We start from the raw sequence: 23,828 nt of genomic DNA on the forward strand, positions 1-23,828 counted from the left end.
AGAGTGTTTTCCTGCATCATTAAATATTCCGCAAAATATTATTTTAATGCCTTCACAGTATTCTAGCAATGCACATATATGCATTTGCAGTTTTGAGGGACATTATCAAATTTTCCTCCACAGGACTGGTGCCAATTTACACACCCACGAACAATGTATGAGACCGCCTGTTTCCCTATGGCTTCACCAGACTATATTTAAAATTATAATAATGCTTTGTATATTAAGGATATTTTCAATATTTTAGCTCTATAAATTGCACTGAAATTAACATCCTTGAACATGAATTTCTAGGCAAATCTAAAATTATTTCCTTAGGATAACTCCCAGAAAAAGAAACACTAGATATTATAGGGGTTTTAATGTGTATTTGCAAATTACCCCCAAGAAAGATTATGTCAATTTCAATTCTATCAATTATACTCCATGTAACAGTGTGTGATAACCATATCAATGTGCAGTATAATTTTAAAATTTTTCCTAGTTCTATAAGTAAAAAATAAGACATTTTGCATATCAAATTGTTGTTGATTGTGGTTCCCCCAAGGTAATGGATTAATAGGGAGAGAGTTGTGGAGACTTTAGCTTCTATTTTATATGCTCCTGTATTGTTTGACTTTTAAATAAGTATATATAGTGTTTGTAATTAAAAGTTAATAATGGCATTCCATTGTTATTATTGACTTACTAAGATTGCAATATTTTCTATCTACTGGCCATTTGTACAGCTTCTTTATGAATTATCTGTGTCTTTTGCATAATTTTTATATTGTGGTATTTGTCTTATTTATTGATTTATAAGAGTTCTTTATATATTAAAAGCATTGTTTAAATGTCCCCTTATCCAAGATGTCTTCCCTGACCTTGCTAGAGAGCCCTCATTTCTGACAGAAACATGTACCCTTTACCCTTCCTTATTTTTCTCCATATCATCACCTAAAATATTATATATTTATTTGTTTATCACTTGTCTGTGTGCATAAAATTATAAACTCAGTGAAGACAGGGACTTTGTTTTGCTCACTCTTATATCCCCAGCACCTTGAATACTGACTAGCACATAGTAAATACTATATAAACATTTGTAGAAGTAATAAATACAGGTTATTTTCTATATAAACTTAAAACATGTCCTCAGCTTACAGTTTATTTTTTCATTTGGCTTATTATTTTTTAGGCATACAGACATTTCCAAATTTTAATAGAGCTGCTGGTATTTTTCTTTGTGTTTACTTCCATTGCTTTTATCCTCTGAAGTCCTGTGCAATTGACTTTACTGAGTTTTCATCTTAAAATTTTAACTCTTTAATCCATGTGGAATTTATTTTGTCATATAGTGGGAAATAAAAACTTATTTTTTCCAATAATCAATCACATAGCACCATTTAGTCAATAATCGTTACTTTTCCCATTGTTTTTTTTAAATGTATTTAACTTCTCATCTTGTGTCCTCAACAATAACATAAGCTCTGAGTAGGTGCCATATATTTTCTCTATCCCTCAGAGCTGAGTTCAGAGCTGGTTGGTAAAGGATGATCTACAAATATTTGGTAGATGTATGAATGGGTGAATGTTTTCAAGCCAAAATATTTGTTGCAAAAGAACCTAACTACTAAATGGAAAGTCCATTCACTAAAGTCTAGAGGCAAACCATCATAGAGCGATAGGATTCATCTAAAATAAATGAATACCTTTGTAGTAGAGGCTAAAGTCTGGGATTGTGATGCCTCTTGCTTTGGTCTTCTTCTTCAAAATTACTTTGGCTATTCAGGGCCTTGTGGTCCCATATGAATTTTAGAATTGCTTCTTCTAGTTTTGAGAAGAATGTTGGTGCATTTTTTATTGCGATTGCATTGAATGTGTAGATAGCTTTGGGTAGTATTGACATTTTGACAATATTTATTCTTCCAATCCATGAGCATGGAATGTCTTTCCATTTCCTTATATCTTCTTCAATTACCTTCATAAGCTTTCTATAGTTTTCAGCATACAGATCTTTTACATATTTGGTTGGATTTATTCCTATGTATTTTATGCTTCTTGGTGCAATTGTGAATGGGATCAGTTTCTTTATTTGTCTTTCTGTTGCTTCATTGTTAGTGTATAAGAATGCAACTGATTTCTGTACATTGATTTTGTATCCTGCAACTTTGCTGAATTCATGTATCAGTTCTAGCTTGGTGGAGTCTATCGGGTTTTCCATGTATAATATCATGTCATCTGCAAAAAGCGAAAGCTTGACTTCATCTTCGCCAATTTTGATGCCTTTGATTTCCTTTTGTTGTCTGATTGCTGATGCTAGAACTTCCAACACTATGTTAAACAACAGCGGTGAGAGTGGGCATACCTGTCGTGTTCCTGATCTCAGGGAAAAAGTTCTCAGTTTTTCCCCATTGAGGATGATGTTAGCTGTTGCTTTTCATAAATGGCTTTGATCATCGTTAAGTATGTTTCTTCTATCCCGACTTTCTCAACGGTTTTTATTAAGAAAGGTTGCTGAATTTTCTCAAAGGCCTTTTCTGCATCGATTGACAGGATCATATGGTTCTTCTCTTTTCTTTTATTAATGTGATGTATCACGTTGATTGATTTGCGAATGTTGAACCAGCCCTGCATCCCAAGAATGAATCCCACTTGATGATGGTGAATAATTCTTTTTATATGCTGTTGAATTCGATTTGCTAGTATCTTATTGAGGATTTTTGCATCAAAGCTGTAATCATCAAGACAGCATGGTATTGGCACAAAAACAGACACATAGACCAGTGGAATAGAATAGAAACCCCAGAACTAGACCCACAAACGTATGGCCAACTAATCTTTGACAAAGTAGGAAAGAACATTCAATGGAAAAAACACAGTCTCTTTAACAAATGGTGCTGGGAGAACTGGACAGCAACATGCAGAAGGTTGAAACTAGACCACTTTCTCACACCATTCACAAAAATAAACTCAAAATGGATAAAGGACCTGAATGTGAGACAGGAAACCATCAAAACCTTAAAGGAGAAAGCAGGAAAAGACCTCTCTGACCTCAGCCGTAGCAATCTCTTACTCAACACATTCCCAAAGGCAAGGGAATTAAAAGCAAAAATGAATTAGTGGGACCTTATGAAGATAAAAAGCTTCTGCACAGCAAAGGAAACAACCCACAAAACTAAAAGGCAACCAACGGAATGGGAAAAGATATTTGCAAATGACATATCGGATGAAGGGCTAGTATCCAAAATCAATAAAGAGCTCACCAAACTCTACACCCGAAAAACAAATAACCCAGTGAAGAAATGGGCAGAAAACATGAATAGACACTTCTCTAAAGAAGACATCCGGATGGCCAACAGGCACATGAAAAGATGCTCAACGTTGCTCCTTATCAGGGGAATACAAATCAAAACCACACTCAGATATCACCTCATGCCAGTCAGAGTCGCTAAAATGAACAAATCAGGAGACTATAGATGCTGGAGAGGATGCGGAGAAATGGGAACCCTCTTGCACTGTTGGTGGGAATGCAAATTGGTGCAGCCGCTCTGGAAAACAGTGTGGAGGTTCCTCAGAAAATTAAAAATAGACCTACCCTATGACCCAGCAATAGCACTGTTAGGAATTTACCCAAGGGATACAGGAGTACTGATGCATAGGGGCACTTGTATGTACCCCAATGTTCATAGCAGCACTCTCAACAATAGCCAAATTATGGAAAGAACCTAAATGTCCATCAACTGATGAATGGATAAAGAAATTGTGGTTTATATACACAATGGAGTACTACATGGCAATGAGAAAAAATGAAATATGGCCTTTTGTGGCAACGTGGATGGAACTGGAGAGTGTGATGCTAAGTGAAATAAGCCATACAGAGAAAGACAGATACCATATGGTTTCACTCTTATGTGGATTCTGAGAAACTTAACAGAAACCCATGGGGGAGGGGAAGGAAAAAAAAAAAAAAAGAGGTTAGAGTGGGAGAGAGCCAAAGCATAAGAGACTGTTAAAAACTGAGAACAAACTGAGGGTGGATGGGGGGTGGGAGGGAGGGGAGGATGGGTGATGGGTATTGAGGAGGGCACCTTTTGGGATGAGCACTGGGCGTTGTATGGAAACCAATTTGACAATAAATTTCATATATTGAAAAAATAAATAAATAAAATAAAATAAAATAAAATAAAATAAAATAAAAGAATACCTTTTAAGATCAGGGCATAACAACCACTGTAGAAACTCTTAAGTCACAAATCTTAATAACACTGACACCAAGCAAAAGGAATTGTATAGAATTGGCCCTGCCTTCAAGGGGCCCCTGAAAAATACTCTTTATGAGCTTAAAAGTAAAACAAAGTTTCCCAAGGGCTCCCCAACTGACCTCCCCTTCCCCAGAAATAGGAATTTATTTCCTGCAAGAAATAGATTGTTTTGTTACAGACAGTGCCCCAAATCCTGCTGAATGCCATCTGCCAGTCTCCAACATGTGTTGAGTTTAATAGTTTAGTAATTCTGGAATCAAATCTACTTTAAAAGAAAATCTACCTCATTTTTGACTCTCAGGCAAAACATCCACGTGGCCTATATATATATATATATTGATTCTGTAGGTCTCAGTTAGCCTCCCATGGCCTGAGATTAAAAATAGCAACAACAAAAATACATGTTTTTTATTGAATTCTGGCTCTTTGCTGATTATCCAAAGCAAACAGCAAAATGAGCAAAGCCATGGTGAACTGCCCCTCATGCCAACAAATGCCATAAAGAGAATGACAATCAGTAAAATATGTTGTTAAGCATGAATAGTAGCTAAAATATTTATGTCTTGCAAGGTATTAAAATGAGAAAACTTTCAAAATGGAAACTTCAAGCACTTGCATTAGAAGTTGCATAATTTGGTTAGACTGATCTTAGAATGAAATAAAGAGCTGCTTATTTCCATAATGTTGGTCTTAAACAGTATGAAAGTTTAGATAATTTATCATGATAAACAAAACAGTTCTCAGGGGTACCTAACTCAAAAGGAGATCTTGGTGACTTTCAGGTCTGTGAAATTTTAGGTAGCGTGATAATCAATGTAATTTATATTTAAGTGAAGTTGTGTTCTTCTGAAAGTTTTCTAGTTTTCCAGGAAAGGGGAGTGTATCTGCTACACATCCCTAGAACAAGTACAGACCAACTGAAGCAAGGTTAGTATACTCACTACTGTCTTTTTTTTTTTAATTTTTTTTCAATGTTTTTTATTTATTTTTGGGACAGAGAGAGACAGAGCATGAACGGGGGAGGGGCAGAGAGAGAGGGAGACACAGAATCAGAAACAGGCTCCAGGCTCCGAGCCATCAGCCCAGAGCCTGATGCGGGGCTCGAACTCACAGACCGCGAGATCGTGACCTGGCTGAAGTCGGACGCTTAACCGACTGCACCACCCAGGCGCCCCTACTCACTACTGTCTTTACGGCAGAACTCACATTGGACAGGAAGACCTATTTGAATCGGGAGGCTACTGAGTTTTGACACACACACAACTCACATTAGACACAGAATATGTTACTGTCATTTAAAAGCTAGAGGCTTATACTTATTGTGTCTCCTGTCATAGCTAAGTCCCTTACCCTCAATACCACCTACCGAGCAGCTGTTGTGATCACATGGACTCAAACCTTAATGCAGTCAGCTGTACGAATGAAGCCCTTCGACCCAATGCTATAAAATTCACAGAATTACAGTCAGAGCTGCAAAAGAACTTGGAAATATCCTGACCCAATCTCCTCACACAATTGTTCCAGGGTTGATGCAGTTTGGCATCTGTTTGGATTTTTCATAATTCTCCATGTCTTGGAGTGGTTTCCTTAGTAATAATAGATTTCAATAAACTAAAGCTCTTCTTTTATGAGGTTTTTAATTCTGTTTCATCTGTTTTGCTAGTGACCTCCTCCCCTGTCACAGAATTACAGATTTCTAGATTGTTATCTTTGGGAATACAGTGATTTGGGTGAGTCATACATTAGAGATAACTGCACTGATAGAGTTTGCTAGGCTCAGTGGGTGAGGAGAGACAGACAATGCAAATGTCACACATTCTTTGATCCCATACCTCCAAATATGGCTCCATGCACAGCCACAAAACTTTACAGTTCTGGATTTTTCCCACCTTCCAATGTCTCTTCTTGAGGATACCAGATGATCAAATATGCAAAGACTGAATCCCCTGATGCCATTCCAACAGTGCCCAGCACCATGGTATTATGGCATACTAGTTTTATAAAAGTTTGCCTTGTCAGGTCACTCTACAAAGTATAGTTTTTGCAAAGCAGTTTAACTTTCTTCCCATTTCAGACATTTCCTTATTGTATTTCTTACTGCAACAAAGCATGTGTTTTTTTTTTCCCTTTCTAAAAAAATTACCAGTAGAGGCAAAATTTAAAAAGTGACCTAGAGGTATAAGGACATACATCCCATTAGCAAGCTCACAAGCCACACAGAAAATTGGTGTTTCGTATGTAGCACTTGAGATTTGTTTCTAAAGAGCCATAACTATCAAATTGTTGTGCAATTTTTAAAAAATCAGGCAAAATCCCATGAAAAAGCCCTTATTTAATGCTAATGCCATGATGTTCTCCCCTAAGGTCTTAGAAACAAACATTGCCATTAGCATATGCCATCACTCGAAAGTCTATACTTGAGAAAATGGAAATGCACTAATTAAAGAAATGACCAGTATGGCAAAATCATAGCCAATACCAGTCCTCTGAGTGCAGTGTACCTGTGTCCTGTGTCCTCACCATGGGCCTCTGTGCCTGTCAGCACAGAGGAGGAAATCAGTCTTCCAACAAGCCATTCACCATTACCTATAGCCAGATGCCTCTGCTTGTACCTGCATTTTCAGAGCCCCACATCCCTCAAACATGTCAAGTTTCAAATATGAATGTTAGCTTACACACATCTTTAGTTGTAAAAATTAAAAAAAAAAGTTGCTTAAAGGTTAAGCCAACCCCTGTGAATACAGGCTGATCCCTGCTCATACATCTCACTTAGAAAAGATATCGTGTCATAGTTAAGTACCTGTACACATAAGCAGCCCAAATAAGATTTCCTCAAGCCAAATGAACTAAAGAGGAAGAGGAGGAGGGTTTGAAACAGAATTGTGTTCAAAAGGCACAAAAAGAGAAACTGAGCCTCAGAAAATAATTTCCAAAGAATTGAAATTCCCCATAAAATTTTCTTAAGCTGGGTTACATGCACAGCAATGATTATTTGGCTGTTTCCTACTCAGAGTTCTCAATTATAAATAGTCCCCAGGAGATCTGTTCCTGGGCTATATCAAATTGGGGTGCTCTGGCCTATAAACGCTCCATCACCACAGAGATGGAATAAGGGGATGAGAGAAGCAGATCATTCTCTCTCTCTCTCTCTCTCTCTCTCTCTCTCTCTCTCTCTCTCTCTCTCTCTCACACACACACACACACACACACACACACACACACACTCCCCTAAAGGGAGAGTCTGGTCTTTGGATTGAATTTATCTTCCTGCCAGCTTAAACAGAGAATTCATTTTGTTCAGAAGAGCAAACTACACATTCTGAGAAGAGGTGCCCCTCATGCTCTGGAGATCAGATTAAGAAATGAAAATAATCCAGAAAGCAAAGACCACCAAGACCAGTGGTGGTGGCAGTGACCGAGAGCAGCTTGCCCCAGAACAGCAGCCAGATGGGGCCGAGTGGGAGAAGTGGAAAACTGGCCACTCTGGCGCTCAGAGACTTAATGCAGGATCCGAAGACTATACACATCAAGGCAGCACTTAAGCGTCTGACATGAAGAGATCCTGATGCTAGTGCATGAACACTGAGCTCAAGGAGAATGCAGACTTCACACCTGGCTTCTTGCCTGCTTCAATCCCAAACTGTCTGCTCAAAACTCAAGGTAGCTACCTCTAATACCTGTCCATCAATCTAACTCTCGCTCTCATTTTGTTCTTTCTGAAAAGTAATATTCTACCTCCACCAAAGCTGAATTTAAAGGAAGTATCAGAGAGTTCTTTCATTTGCTAAAGTAGTTCCCAGTCTCTACTCAATCTGGGAGACACTTACTGACTTGGGGAGTTTTCAGAACCTGGATCAGCAAAGTGAGAGCCATCCCTTTCACAAGTGAGCTCAGGAATCTAAGACAAGAAGTACCAACAACATTCCTGATGGCTTCAGTTCCTCCAGCCACAGAATGACAGAGTGGAGGGAAATGAATAGGATGGGAAGGGGGTAGCTGTAATCTTTAGTTTTTTGTTTTTTGTGTTTTTTTTAATCTGGAACAAATAGGAAATGTAGCATTTTTTTAAAGACACAGAGGAACATTTTTTTTAATTTTTAATTTTATTTTTGAGAGATACATACAGAGCACAAGTGAGAAAGGAACATAGAGAGGGGGAGAGACAGAATGCGAAGCAGGCTGTAGGCTCTGAGCTGTCAGCACAGAGCCCAACTCAGGGCTCAAACCCAGGAACTGGGATCATGAATGACCTGAGCCAAAGTCAGACACTTAACTGACTGAGCCACCCAGGCATCCCAAAATGTAACATTTGTTAAATCTAGGTGATACGTATCTGTCTTCTCTGGACTCCACATATTTTAAATATTACATGGTGACATTTTTTTTAATTAAGTGAAATTCAACCAGGAAAGCCAAACAGTGAGAATTCAAGAGAATAATGAATTGGCCCACGTTTCAAAGATTTTGTAAATCTTGCCAATGTGAGGAATCTCACTTTAAGTAAACAAGATAGGTGAAAAATCTAGACTTAACAAAGGAAATCTCAGTCAGGAGTTGTTTATTCACATTACATGGGGGCTCTTTCTTTTATGAAAGAGTCCACCATAGGATTTCTATAAATATGGAATGCCATCACTGTCATTAAAACAGGGTCTAATTTACAAAGCACTCGCTTGCTGCACAGCTTTTCAGGAACACAACTACCATTCAAAGGTACATCCACAGGTCCTCTTGTGACATCCAATCTGTTCTGTGACAGAATGCACTTTGAAGCAGCACTTTGAAGCTGCTGTCAAGATAGAGTCAGGTTTGACCCCAAATGTTGTGTGCTTTGTTGAGTCATTTGACCTCTCTGTAACTCCATTTTCATGATTAGAGTGAAAATACTGGTTCCTTTTCACATCTCTTCCAGGAGTTCTGTGGAGCTGTGTGGTTCTAGCCAATATTTTCAAGCAAAATGCTGAATGACATAACAAATGAGATGTCTGCATGGGAACCCAATTCCCGGAGTTGGCAGAGCTGTTCTCCAGGCAGCTGCAGTACTTTCCTCACCATTCCCTGGGGTGACACGTGGAGGCGCTATCAGCCTGGGTACACCCACTGTGGAGTGACCCTTACCATGCAGCCCACACAAAAACCACTCGTAACTACACAACAGCTAAAAAGGAAATGTAACTTGAAGAACATGTCCCTCTACAAACAACTGATCCTCTGGGACTTTCATTTCAAGCCTCTCAATTGTTCGAAGTAAATGAGGCTCACATTAAAGGCCAGCCAGTCACACATCAAGAAATTAAGCCTCCTCTCAGTAGGGGAAAATGGCCGCTCCAGAGCCAGCCTCCCGCCTCTCACACACAGGCCTCTTGTACAAATGATTTCATCTACCCACATCTGAGACACTTGATCTAGCCAAGCTTGGTCTCCCCTAAGCCCTGGAAGCTGAGATACACAAGCAGAGGATTCAACATCTGAAATTCCAAACAGCCACCTCAGATCCACTGCAGCACCATAACTGAAAGACTCCAGCTTTGCCAGGAGGTGGCTTCACCCTTTTTTAACCCTCTAATTCCTAACAAGCAATTCTCCACAACCCTACCTTCAGCCTCTGGGCACAGTATACCAAAATCACAGCAAAGAGTGGGGCAAAGATAGGGAAGGAGAGGTCTGCCGCTCTTCAGGCCTTATAAGTCTGACTGACAATCAAAAGAAAAACCAGGTAGGGCCACCAGGACCCAAAACAAGTGGTCCTCAAAAAGAAGAATTCCAAGGCCTCAGAGCCCTCTATGGAAAATGTCCTGCCTCCAGTCCTCTAGGGAGAGAAATCTCAGGATCATTAGCAAGTACTCTGGCTGAGCTCAACTTTAGTGAAGGTGTATGGGGACAGACATGATCTCTAAGGTAACCAGTTAATTGCCAATAAGGAATGATAATAATAAATTAACAAATACTGATGTAAACTAACTCAGTTCTGCAGCAGTTGCATGGAGACAACAGTGGAACGGTTTATTCTGGAACACATCTTGCAAACAGATCCTCACTGGGAAACACACTGCCTCTGCTAGATCTGAATGGGCCAATAAGATACAATGTAGGCAGTGGATGGCCCTAGAATGTCTCCTAGTAGAAGCAGAGCCTTTGATTTTTAAAGAAAACTGGCTTGAGTACACTTGAAAAGATGTGGGCTGTTTTCTATTGTTTCCTTCTGCAACCTAAGGGTTACTTTAGACCCTTTAGAGGTAAGATTTAGATGGTTCCAAGACACTGTCATAACAAGGAAAGTAAAATAAAAGGCGCTCACTGAACAACTTGTTGCTTTGTTTTAATTGCAGGTGGTGTTTTGTGTCATTTCCTTGCTATCCAAACTAGCCTCATCATACATACCAATTTCCTAATGACTTCTAAATCTGACATCTGATAGGTTTGTGGCTGCTGTTTTAGTTCCTTAACCCAGAGTTCTACTCAAATCCCTGCAAATCCCTAATTTTAAAACTTTGTTTTAGGGACCAAAGCATACTGAGCTATTTCTTTCTTCTTATTTTTCTTCAAAGCCTAACTGATGTTTTAGTTTCATTATTTGCACTAAGATAACATGCACTAAGACTTCCTATAAAAAAACTGGAAGCATTCAATTTGGTCTGCCACATACATCCTTAGTCTGCAAACTCTTCCACTGCTACTCATGAAACTGTTCAGTGTTATAGTAGAGCACACACACCTTTAGGATGTCTCATATTGAAGATGCTACAGTTTCCTAGTGAATGGTAGAAAAACAGAGAGAACTCAAGATTGAGTTCGAAACCAAAATCTTAATTCCTATGCACATATGACTAGAATTCTGGAAGCTTTTGCCAAACTATCACTCTCTTAGAGTTGTCAGCTCAGAAATATTCAACATTAGAAAACCAAAGTTTTAAAATACCTCACCAAAGAGACTGGGTGTCTGGCCCATTTGACCACCACCACCCCAAAGGCAGGGAGGTCCCACCAAAGTCTCCATTTAGCAGTAAAAGAAATGAGCTGCATTTTCTTCCTCCAGCAATGACCATGGCTTGGGTGACAAAAAGGGTAATGCAGGGATGCTGGTGTACTTTCACTTTCCAGCATCCAAAGGTTCTCAGTAGGCATGCCTCCATTCCATAAGATTGGAATAAAAAATATTTGCCATAATAAGGAGAACCTAAAAATGCTGGAATATTTTCAGAAAAAAAATCTTAGCAGATTGGCAAACCTATTATTATTCTCTCTCCTCCATTCTTTTTCAATTTATTTTCCCTCTTTCCACTCTCCTCCCACCACCATACATTCACTTATACATATACTAAATCTATGGACTAACTATACCAGGGTGCCAAGAAATTCAAATCTCACCTTTCAATTTAAGATATTTATGGGCTACCTGATATCACTAATTCTACAAAAGTCTTCTGTAAACAGCAAAGGCATCCTCCATTTTCGCTCTTCAAATTTGTGTCCAAAACCACAAAATCCACATAGCTGATTTCCTGAGCAACATCAGAAGACCAGTAAACAATAATATGCTATTCTAGGCAAGATGGTCTCTGTGATACTAAAGGCTGAGTTCCAATTCCCTAGACCAGTACTCTGTTCCCTTTACCTTACCTACTAATAACTGCACTTAACATCATGTTCCCTTTGGTTTCGAGAACCAACAATACAGATGTGTATTACAGAGAGCCAACAGATGTGGCTAGGTTTGCACACTGATGTAAAAGTTACGTTCAAGTCAGCACCAAACCTCAGGAGTTCAACAGTAAGTCTACCTATAAATGATGGCAGGGCTGCCAAGGAAGAAGAAGGAGAGTACTAAGAAGTCTATGAAGTAACATGTGGTTAGAAACTCTCTTGTATTACATACAGGGAAATCACTGGGTGATCTTAGCTCCCCAACGAGACTGAACTCTCTGAGGGCAGGTACTGCATCTCATATTTATTTGGGATCCCCATGGTACCCGCCACACAGCTGAGCACATAGTGTATTCTCTAATAATGCTTACTGGTTTATTTGATTTAATGCCATGGTGATAAGGTGTGATGGAGTGCTTGCCGCAAGGGAAGAAGTTTTGACTCCTCTACAATGTCATCATAAGCCTTGTAACTGACTGCAGCTAATGAAGGGAGTAGGTTTGTCACAAGGTAGCCCAGCAGAGAAACCTAATGTGCACTGCTTTGGTCCCAATCTGGAGAGTAATAATGTAATATATGCTCAGAAAAGAAATGTTATCCTGAATTGAATTGACCTGTTTACTTGTCTGACCTGTTTACTTGTCTGTCTCCCTGTAAACTCCCCAGGGTCAAAAATCAAGTGTTTTATTTTTGTACCCTGGGCAAGTAGCACAGTGTCTAATACATTCTAAGTGTACAACAAATGTTCCTGGGTTTAATTAATGAAAAAATAAAATAAGGGTTTAATGGAATAATGTAAAGAAAAATGTAAGTGACATAAGATTTAATACAGAAATTTCTGTAGAATCTCATATTTTTCACATCTTAGCACTTATTCTGCGCTATAATTGCTTAATAAATGGTGGTTTCTTTGATGGATTAATTAATTAATTAATTGGAAAATATAAAGAGAAGATAGGAAATATATCAGGATATCACTATCCTAGGAATGGAGACTATCCCATTGAACCCGATAGTAGCATAAATCATTCTATATTGCAAATCACCTATTGGTTTGCTTGTCCTGTCTGTTAGAATGTGCATTCCCTGAGACAATAGAACATCTTTTTCATATCTATAACACCAGAGCCTAGAGCAGAAAAAGTAGACCTTCAACAAATATTAGTTGAATGTATGCATCAATCATTCTCACTCTTCAGTAGATTTCACTGTACCTAAGTATTCTACCTAGTCCACATTCAGGGTCTTCAGGTATGGAAAGAAAAGGAGAAGTGTTATTTTCCCCATGCATAACTTTGTGGCAGATCCAAGTTAAATGGCCTGATTCATGCTCAGCTGTGAGAGGGTCTTTCCTCTTTCTTAAAGGGTTTGTCAGTTGAACTTTCCAGGACTGCTTATTACAAATACACACTTAACCTCACTGTGTCTAGTACACACTGCCTTGGCCCTTGACTAGTCCCACATATTACATCTGTGTGATTTTGTTAAATAAGGAGAGCATGTGGCTTTGTGAGTTGGGGATAGGATCAGAATTCAGACTTTCAATGGCTTTTTGAAATAATTGAAGCAATATTTTGTTTCATTTTGCCCATAGGAGAATAAAAAAAAGCACCAAGATCTTAGTGCATACACCATCATATGTCTCCTGCCCCCTCTAAGTATGTCATAACACCAGGGCTCATATTTCTCTAGTGCCTTGAATTGATTACATAAAAAATCACCAAGCCCTCAGATGATTATTCCTTTGCCTATCTCCACAAGCAATAACAGTCAGCACCTGCACCCACAACCTTGCCATCTTTTACCTTCATCATTTAATGTCCAATATGAATACTCTAACCACACCAGTTTGTAGGTGTTATCTATATAAAGCCAACTTAAATTCCTCTTTAGTTACAGTGTCTATGGGGTCATGCTCAGGTGTGCAGGCCATTATAAATGATTTTTCAATTATTGTCTAATTAATACATCTATGATTCAAGGAACACCTATGTGTCAATATCTTATATTACACAATGTCATATTACTCCTTGGACCAATGTTGTATGGTAGATATTCCTGTTTTGTAGATGAGGAAAGAGACAGATTCCACACCAGATTCAAAATCATGTTCTACCTGATTCCACTACATAGCACTACCTCTCCCTCTCCATTGCTGAACTCCACAAGTAGTCCTCCAAAAAGTATAGACTTCTAGTTCCTAGTAGTATATACTGAAATCCATAATTATAATTGATCCTATACAGCATGATACTGGATTTTCAATAAATCCTTATTTATAGACTTATATATTGAAAATATGGTGCTTTGTTGCTTACAGAATATCAGTTTCTCATTAAAAGCACTGCTGTTTGGTCCAATTAATTCTGATGAGAATTATTCTTCAGGAAACCAGGAAAAGCAATTGATTCAAGAAGTCTTAAGACCCTTTGCCCTATGAAATTGATACAAATACTATGAGGCCATTTTATATGCATCATAGCTTAAGTATATCAGGCTGAATTATTTCCCAGGCAGGAAGGTGTCACTGAAACAGAACTTGCCAGAGAGTCATAGAGCCCTGCTATCTAGTCTCTCCTCTCTCTCTCTCCCTTTCCCTGTCTCTCTCTCCTGCTCTGTGACTCTTTACCATCTCTCTTACCATCTCTGGACTTCTGTTTCACCATCTACTGATGGGCAATCTATCAAGATAACTATTTGCAAGGATCAAAGGAGACAATGGTCATACAGGTGCTTCAAAAAATGTGGAAGTGTTCTTCAAATATACAGTATTCCTTTCATTAGTGGCCTGGAACGGGACATACACCTCCAAGTGCATAAAATTTCCAACCAAAAAGGGACTTAAGCAATTCATGGAAAAATGAAATCAACTTAAGAACTTTTAGCCCTCCACCCAGCCAGCCAGCCACCCACCATCATCCATGTTATCACCCTACTACCCTGAGATATTTCAATAGCCAGCAAACACTGGACTACATAATGCTTTAAAAATGCTTCCATTTGAAAACATTCACACCTGGTAAAGGGAAACAGAGCTAATTCAAATCATAGTTAATTTCTGAAATTTTCATTATTAGTGAGAATTTCTGCTTCCTCATTTGTCAAACGTCACTATGAGAACTACCAAGAAATGGCAAAGTGATTTTTAAAATTATTTTGTCTCCCTTTAAGTAACCCATCCATATTCTTGGCAAAGCATGTATATGGCCAAATAAAAAGCAAAAGGGGGCTTCAGGAGGCTGAATCACTCTCATCTGGGAACTTGGCCCTTGAGCATTCTAAGGTTCACCTATCTTTAACACTACTTGTTGATTCTTTCTCAGCCACTTTAACTGGAATGATACTGCCACTGGCTGGCAAACATATTGTATTTGCAACAGGTGGAGCAAATTCGTATTATGCCAGAATACCATACAGAGATTTCAAATGCTCAGACCCCTGGAGCTCCCACTCCCAACATCCACCCCTACAAAGTCTCCATATGTTGGGTTACCCTTTGCCCCAAGAGAGCCTGGTAGCAAACCCTGACCACAGAAATGGGCTTAGGCAAAGAAGTTCTCTCCACCCGTGCCAGGGAATTCTCCAGCATAAAGGCCTATTCTGTCAGCAAGCAGCAAGGAAAGAGATCTGGGAGGACCTCACAGAGCTGCTTGGCTGCACTCACCTCAGGCAGAGGCACACCATTGATGATCAAGTCTGGCTGCTGGGGACCTTGGCTGTTGAAAGAGTGATGATAGATGTGGTTGGTGCTGGTATTGCGGGTATTCTGGTTCTCCACATTCAGGAAAGTACTCTCAGAGCGGCGGCAGCCCAGGGGCAGTGTCTGCTGGTGGTAGTCGAAATAGTTGAGGGAAGAGGTCAGGGAGGAGCAACTGACAACATTCATTTTGTCTGTCTCCTCCACATCCCGGGGTACCAGACGAATGTCATTCTTACTGATTTTTTTCTTCTTGCTTGATTTCTTTTGATGCCCATAGGAGTACTCAGCGATTCTATATGACAAAAAAGGCAACATATATTGCTAATGCCCTCCAGAACCATGTGTTGATTAATAAATATTAAGCACCCCACAGAGTTTCACCCAATCTCCGCTCCAGCTTCTTATTCCAGTGCATTACATCATTGGGTTTCTCCCTGTGCGTTTTACATGTGAAAAAAACTAAGGGCCAGTTTTCATATAAAACAGACCAACCTCCCACTCTTCCACCCCCCAAAATGTTTCCATACTTTGGATGTGGAATTCCTTATTGTGAGTGGCTATTTAGCAAGGGGGGGGGGTGGGCAGGGAAAGTTGAGCCTATGAGAAAGAAAGCATGAAAATGTTCAAATCTGGAGCTCCCCTAGATCCCAAAGGAACTCCTGGGTGAAATAAGAAGGAAGTCTTAATTTAACAGAAGAGGAGATAGAAGGAAATAAAAACTCACCCCCTTTCCAGTGCCTCTAGGCATTTTCCATGTGGGGAACACTCTCAATCAGATTTCTCTTTGATTCACCTGATCAGTTTTGGACTGGGGTAGGAGATCAGACCCCATCCTTTGACATATCCTCAGCTTTTCTCCTCCACACCCTCCATCCCCCTGCCCTAGCCCTGCTCCCTTCTACTCCCTTCCCTGACCCCTCCTCTCCTGGAGAAATCTGATAGCCAAACCCATTTGAATGAGGGGAAATGCTTGTTACCTCTCTCCCCTCAGGCTCACTTTCTCCTCTGCCTTTTTGTCTTGCTCCTTGCTAATGGGAGAAACCGATATGCAATGCAGACACTTGCTGTTTTGTCCTTTTATAAAACGGCTGAGGAGACAAGTGATGGTTAAACAATTACTGCAAAGGAATTTAAAGGTTAGTGCATTCAGCATCCTTCTCCATTCAGGTGTACCTACAAGCAGCTGCACTGCAACTGGAACACAAAGAGCTCAATTTAATTAACACTGACACAGACCCAGCAATGTGCACCAAAGACACCAAGCATTAAGGCACTTAAACAGAATACATTAAAATGTAGCCAGATTCTCAAAGTTATTTATTACTTTGCACATAATGATTCACCTTATTGTTTCAAAATTCCATTTATGGGCAATAATCAGCAAAACAATAGGGTTAATAAATAATATGGGGTTGATCTTCACAAGGGAAACTGTGTCTGCATTCTCTCTCAACAAAGCTAATTATTGAATACAAAAGGAGCCCAATTCAGCAGCAATTGCAGATCACCTCACAAGTCTCATAAATGAATGCATTTGGGGAAGAGGCTCAGGAGAGGCTGAGAACAGGAAACCTCTGCCTAATACATGGCAACACAAGGTCTTGAACTTTAGGTTTCTGAAAAGTCTGAGCATACAGGAAGAATGCATATTCTAGAGGCAAATTCTTACTCTGTCCCTGAGATCTTCCTAGAGCAGTTGCATTCCCCTCACCCTTTTTAGCTCAGTGCTCAGGCAGACCTGCAGTGATAGCAAGCTGATGCTTACTGGAGTTTGAGAGCAGATAAAATCCCAAAGACCCCAGGACTAGGGTTTATTTTCTTTACTAATCTGTTTACAGAATCAATGGGAAGTTTTAATGATTTTGTTTACCCATGATGGGTAAGTTTGGCAATGCCCCATCCAATTACTTGGCTGAGGCATTCACTGCACAGCCCTTTCTGTATTGGCCAATTATTTAATTAAACTGTACTTCATTAATCCCAAACCATCACAGGGAACAGAGCTCTTTACAAAATACACATGTGAACGAAGTTGGAGAGAACTGAGATTTTCTTTTTTCTTTCTTTTTTTTTTAATTTCAAATGCTCTCCTCCCTGTTTAATGATCTCCCTGGCAAGCTCTCAGAAAGAGCTTTCACTTCTAGTCATACATTACCAGGAAGTGGCAAAGCCTTCACTATCTTTATTTCAAGATCATTTCTTTTTCATCAAGAAAAGGGTCTTATACATTTACTTTATGCTAAGGAAATGGCTTAAAAAGAGAGTCCACTCTCTCATTATCTCCATATAAATAAAATTTTACAGACCCCGAATTTTTCTCCTATAAAAATCGCCACTGGCAATCACAGGTTTCAAAGGTAAGAGCAATATTAATTTCCATTTCTCCCATCTGAAATGACTCAGAGCTGAAGGAAAGAAAAGTCATGGCCATTTCACTAGTAACAGGATTAAAGCATTTATGAGGCATTGCAGCTGCTCTTTTATGGCACCTGATTGATATTCATGTGTGGTTAGCATTTGTCTACTAACTTGTGTAATGCAGAGAATAGTAAAAGGGAAACAATAATTGCATGGCTGTTACATATTCAGGGGTCTCTGATTCACACAAGTATGCATTTCAGATGGTGTCAAACACAAATTGGATCTATAGGAACATATTTTGACTGATTAACATGCAAGCACAGATGGCACAAAAGACACACTGGATGTTTAGGTGTGTTGAAAGCACACACACACCTTGGTTAGAAACAGCAGTATCATTCATTTTCAGGAAACTAAAGAAACTTCTTTTTTTTTTCAACCATTTCGATGAGACACTGCTGGAAAAAAATTACATGTATTATCCTAAATTTATTCTAGAAGTACTTATAGTTATTTGTTCTCTCCAGTTGTAAAGAAGGGCTTCAACAAGACCCTCTGATATGTTTTTCAGGAAATTTTCTTAATACTACTTGCCATTCCAGTTTCTGTCTTTCTATTCTCATATTCTCTCTCTCTCTCATACACCCACACACCCACACACACACACACACACACACACACACACACACACACACACACATCCTGCATACAGTTCAAGAGAAACTGTAACACAATAAATAGCCCATAGTGACATCCACTGGTAGGGACCAGACCTTAGTGCTACAGCAGAGTCCCACATTAGAGAAAAGCACCATCAGCTCCAGAAGACTGCCATTTTTACCACAACATCTGGAGGCAAAGTCCTACCCCCCATTGGGATATTAGGTCTCTACCCCACCAACCAACCAGATATTTGAAAACATAAATGACTGGTAGAATTTCACCTTATATAGCCAGATGTTTGGGGAATAGATAAAAAAATAAGCCAATAACACACTTGTAGAAAACACTAGGCACCTGCTTCCCCACACATTCTTGTTCTCTCTTCCCTCAACTCTCTGTTTCCTACCTTAGACACTCACTCACCGGCTGTCTTCAGTTCATCCTTACAACAGGACAGGGCAACTACAAGCACTTCCTCTCCTTTCAATATCTGTCCTCAAAACACTGTGGCCCTGAAATCAAGTCATGGACCTTGGTGGTTCTGCTGTAAATTAACTCAGTCTCTCTCTCTCTCTCTCTCTCTCTCTCTCTCTCTCTCTCTCTCTCTCTCATTTTTTCCCTGCCATAACTTCATGGAGACAGCTGTGCAAATTTTAAAAAATGAAAATTGCTTTTCTGCTCATCATCATTGTGTGACAGAATCCACTCGAACAGTAAATGATTGTCTTCCAGCAAACTGTCAGATCAAAAGAATTGATAAACTTGGACTGCCACAAACTTTCCCCCCTCCAAAAAGAAGCACAGCATGTACAGAGCATGCATTTAAGTAGGAAACAAAAGCACTGGTATTTTCACACAGAGGCACAGATACACCTTATTCATCCAAGACAAAGGAAAGAAAAAAATTTGGCTCTACCTGCAGTTGTAGGTCCGGATCTCTTTGTTGTCTCGCTTGCACTTGATCGCCACGAAGATCATAGTGACAAAGAGGATGCCCGCAATGGAGCCCAGGGCGATAATGAAAATGAGGGACAAGTTCACCGAGCCCATTGACTCTTGGGCATCAAGAGCAGGGGACAGGTAGATTAATAGGAGTGCAGAGGCGGAGAGAGACGTCTTGCCATGGTCGTGGGCCACCACAATAAGCTCATAAGAAGCCTTTGAGCTCTCACTAAAGGTGCGAGTGGTTCTGACTTCTCCATTGACCTGATCTATTTCAAAGAAGCCACGGTCGCCCTCGGTCATGTCGTAGGTGACCCGGCCGTTCTCGCCCTCATCGTAGTCGTCTGCTTTGACGACCGTCACCAGGTAGCCTATGCCAGAGTTGCGGGGGATGTAGACCTCTGCAGTGCCATTGATCAGGGGTGGGGCCGTGATGACCGGAGTATTATCATTGACGTCGAGGATGATGACCCGAACGGTGGCGTTGCTCTGCAGCGAGGGCAGGCCGCCATCCTTGGCCAGCACCTTGAATTCGAATGTCTTGGTCTGCTCGTGGTTGAAGGATCGAAGCGCGTAGATGTCACCGGAGTTGGGGTTGATAGAGACATAGGTGAAGACAGGCATGTCCCGCACCTGCGATGGCACGATCTGGTAGGAGACACTGCCATTGAGACCCAGGTCAGGGTCTCGGGCAGACACAGAAAGCAGGTAGGCGCCGGGCGTGTTGTTCTCCTGCACAATGACCTGGTAGTAGGGCTTGGAGAAGTGTGGGTGGTTGTCATTCTCGTCAGTTATTCGAACTGTAAAGGACTTAGCACTCTGCAGCATGGGCACACCGCCGTCACGCGCCTGGATCGTGAGGTTGTACTGGTCATGTTGCTCACGGTCCAGCCGTCCGTCCACCAGGATAGTAGAGAAGCTCTCATACTCCTGAAGCCGAAAGGGCACGTTGCCCAGCAAACGGCACTGCACGCGCCCATTGAGGCCAGAGTCCCGATCAGACACCCGCACCAGCGCAATCACGTAGCCTGGAGGGGCACTCTCGCTCACCTCCACCAGCTCGCTGTTAACTGACAGCAGGTTGATGACCGGTGGGTTGTCATTGGTGTCCAGAACGCTGACGGTCACCTTGCAGTGTGCCGGGATGGAGTTGGGTCCTAAGTCCTTGGCCTGCACGTCCAGTTCGTACACGTGGCCCTCTTCATAGTCTAGGGCACCGGTGACTGTGACCAGGCCACTGTGCGGATCGATCTGGAAAAGCTCGCGCGTGCGGTCATTGACATAGCCGTAGAAGGAGTAGACCACCTGTCCATTGGTGCCTTCGTCTGGGTCGCTGGCATTGAGACGGATGACCGGTGTACTGGAAGGTGAGTTCTCTGGCACGCTCACTGCATAGGTGGACTCGCCAAACACCGGGTTGTTGTCATTGGAATCGGTCACCTTGATGCTGAGGCCAACAGTGCCCAGGTGCGGTGGGTCGCCGCCGTCGAGCGCAGTGATGTGAAAGCTGTAGTGCGACTGCGTCTCTCGATCCAGACTCTTCTCCACTACAAGTTCCGCAAATCGTGAGCCATCGCCACGCGTCTTGATCTCCAGGCCAAACAGCTCATTAGGCGTGAGCTCATACGTCTGAACGCCAAAGCTGCCGGAGTCCGGGTCATAGGCGCTGTCCAGCGGGATGCGCGTGCCCGGACTAGCTGCCTCTGAGATCTCCAGCTCAATTTGTGCCGCCGGAAAGCTGGGCGCATTGTCGTTCAGATCCTTGATCTCCACCTTAATCACACATATCTCCATTGAGCTGGACATGACCTCAAGCGATATGATGCACTTGGGGCTCTGGCGGCACAGCAGGTCGCGGTCGATCTTCTGCTTGGTGACAAGCAGGCCCGAACTGGGGTTAATATCCACCAGGTGCGGAGCTGAGTTGGACACCACACGAAAGGCAGAGGCCTGCCGTGGATCCAGAGCGAAACCCGCCTCACGAGCGTCCTTGGCCACGTTGGCGATTACCGTCCCGGCGCGCTGTTCCTCTTCTACCGAGTACTTGAGGTTAATGAGGGCGGCTGCCTGTGTCCACAGTACGGCCAACAGCAGCAGCACGGGCAGCAGGAGAGACTCCATGGCTGCGCGGGGCTCTGCCTGGCCTCGCCTCTCCACACCCCTCCGAGGCCTACGCCGCCGGCGCTCCAGCTTCCCGCTGACTCGGGCCGCCTGTTGCGCGCGCCCCAGGGCCCCGGAGGCCGCGGGAGGCGTCCCGCCCAGGGCGGCCCCGCGGCGCGGGGGAGACACCCGCGCCGGCTCCAATGCTGAGGTTGCAGCAGACTCGGAGGGGGCTGGCGGGGGGCCTGGGGGCTCTGGGGGGCCGAGGAAGCGCCGCGCGGCCCCGAGCCCCCTCCCTCCAGCCCGGCTACTCAGTTTTCCCCCTTCAAAGTTAGCCAGGCGCGACTGGCTGAGGCGGCGTAGGGCTGAGGGTCTGACGCCTTCTGAGCTGCCTGGTCGACGGGAGGCTGAGTCTGGACCGCACCTGGGGCTAAGACAGGGAGGTCGGTGGGGGTGCAGCCTCTCAGACACTGCCCAACCCGCCTTGGCGCACCAGCACTGAGGCTGGCGAACGCGTTGTGTGTGCACCTGGCATGCGCAAGGACCTCCCCCCAGCTCTCCTGGCTCACTGCGGAGAGAGAACCCGCCTGGAACGCGCCCTCCGAGGTCCAGGGGGGGCACGCTGGCTTTTTCGAGGTCTGTTGGGGAGAAAGGATGATCAAAGATAGGACTTAGAATTGCTGTCAAGCGCTGGAGGCGCCCGAGTAACCAGCTGAAAGGGATGGCAGTTCCAGGGCTGGCAGAAGGGGGAGGGGAGAGAGGGAGACTGCTGAGACAAGACAGCGCTCCCTCTCGCTGAGGCTGGTTTCAGAAGACTCGGGGGGGCACGTCTGTCCAGGCTTGGAGATAGGTGCAGAGTCCCCTCCACAGAGCAGTTGGACTGCGGGCGTTTGCGTCTCAGAAATCCAAGTTACCAACGCAGCCCGGGCCTCCACGTCAAGTTTGTGAAAACGGGGCGATGGGGATTTGTCCAAGAAAATCAAAGTCCCATTCTTTCCAATGGCCCGGGGGAGGGCAGGGAATGGCGAAAAGGGAAGGGAAATCGACAACAGTACCGGCAAGGAGAGGCGGGGCCGCTGCCGCGGGTACCGGGGGCTTCACCTCCTCCCTTGGTCTAGGCTGGAGGGTAGGTCTGCGGGCCGTTGTCGCCACCGCCGCGGTGGGAGGAAACCCTCCTAGCCCAGTCGAAGGTCGCTAAGGTCCACCTCAGCAGCTGCCACGGTCGAGGGTTTTGTCGCTGCCAAAGTTTACTTGCGGGAGCGTCTTGATTCCATCTTCCCAAAGAGGCGCTGGCTTCGCTGCGTTTGGGCTCCCTCCCTCCCGGACGCTCTCGCACTCGGGAGGTCTGTCTTGTTCTCTGTGAATGCGTGAGAGGAAGAGTGAGTGTGTGGTGCGGGACGTGTGAATGTAGGAGTGTAAGTGAGCAGGGGTGGGAGATTTCCGATCTCCTATGAAGGCGCTCAGCCGGAATGCCGCCGAGAGCAACGCGCCAAGGGCCTGCACCAGGCTAGGGACGCGAGTACCACTGCCCTCCGGGCAAGTCCGGCATGGTGTGCTGGAGCTGTGCTGCCGTCTGCGCCCTCTGGTCCGTCTCCCCCCTACGCCCGCCACCGCCGCTGCTGCTTCTGCTGCTGCTCCTCCCGTTGCCGCAAACTACTGGCGGTGGAATCTGGAGAGAGCGGGTGAGAGTCGGCTGCGGAGCTGCTACGCCAGGCTCTGGCCAATCAGCGCGCCGCCCAGCGGGCTCCGGGCTTGGGGCGGGGCCAAAGCACGGGGGGCGGGGCTGGGCGGGGCCAGCCGGAAACTTACACACTCGCAGGACCAAGTGGTACCCCCGCCCTCCGAGCGGGCGCCGGAGTCTGTGGAGGCGGCGGGCGAGCAGGCAGGGGCAAGAGGACTGGGTGGAGTGGGGAGGAAGGAGTGCTGGTGATGAGACTGAGCATTCCCGGGAACTGCGCGCCTCTCTTGTTTGTAGATTTGAGAAAAGATAAGGATTTGATTCTCTAGGCATGTTCAGTTCCCTCACATTTGTTCATATCTTGAATATAATATTCATATTCATATTCTTTCTCTCTCTTCACCACCCTCCTCCCTCCCTCTTTGTCTCTTCACCCTGGGTTTTGTCTGTCTGTTTCTCTGTCTTCCTCGCTTCTCTTTCTCTGGTAGTGGAAGGA

General features: G+C 43.2%; 1 protein-coding gene across 2 annotated transcripts in view; it reads right to left on the bottom strand.

The window, feature by feature from the left end:
* PCDH19 (protocadherin 19) overlaps positions 1 to 21,806 on the bottom strand; it is a 144,589-nt gene extending 122,783 nt beyond the window's left edge. For both annotated transcript variants that reach the window (XM_006943858.4, XM_004000697.5), the window contains exons 1-2: positions 19,529 to 21,806; positions 15,553 to 15,880 (exon numbers count right to left, since the gene is read on the bottom strand). In XM_006943858.4, the coding sequence (XP_006943920.1) occupies positions 15,553 to 15,880; positions 19,529 to 21,675 (2,475 nt within the window). In that variant the 5' untranslated portion in view covers positions 21,676 to 21,806. The remainder of the gene's footprint in view (positions 1 to 15,552; positions 15,881 to 19,528) is intronic.
* Between the last annotated feature and the right edge of the window lie 2,022 nt (positions 21,807 to 23,828).

Source organism: Felis catus, chromosome X, assembly GCF_018350175.1.
Source record: "Felis catus isolate Fca126 chromosome X, F.catus_Fca126_mat1.0, whole genome shotgun sequence".
NCBI lineage: Eukaryota > Metazoa > Chordata > Mammalia > Carnivora > Felidae > Felis > Felis catus.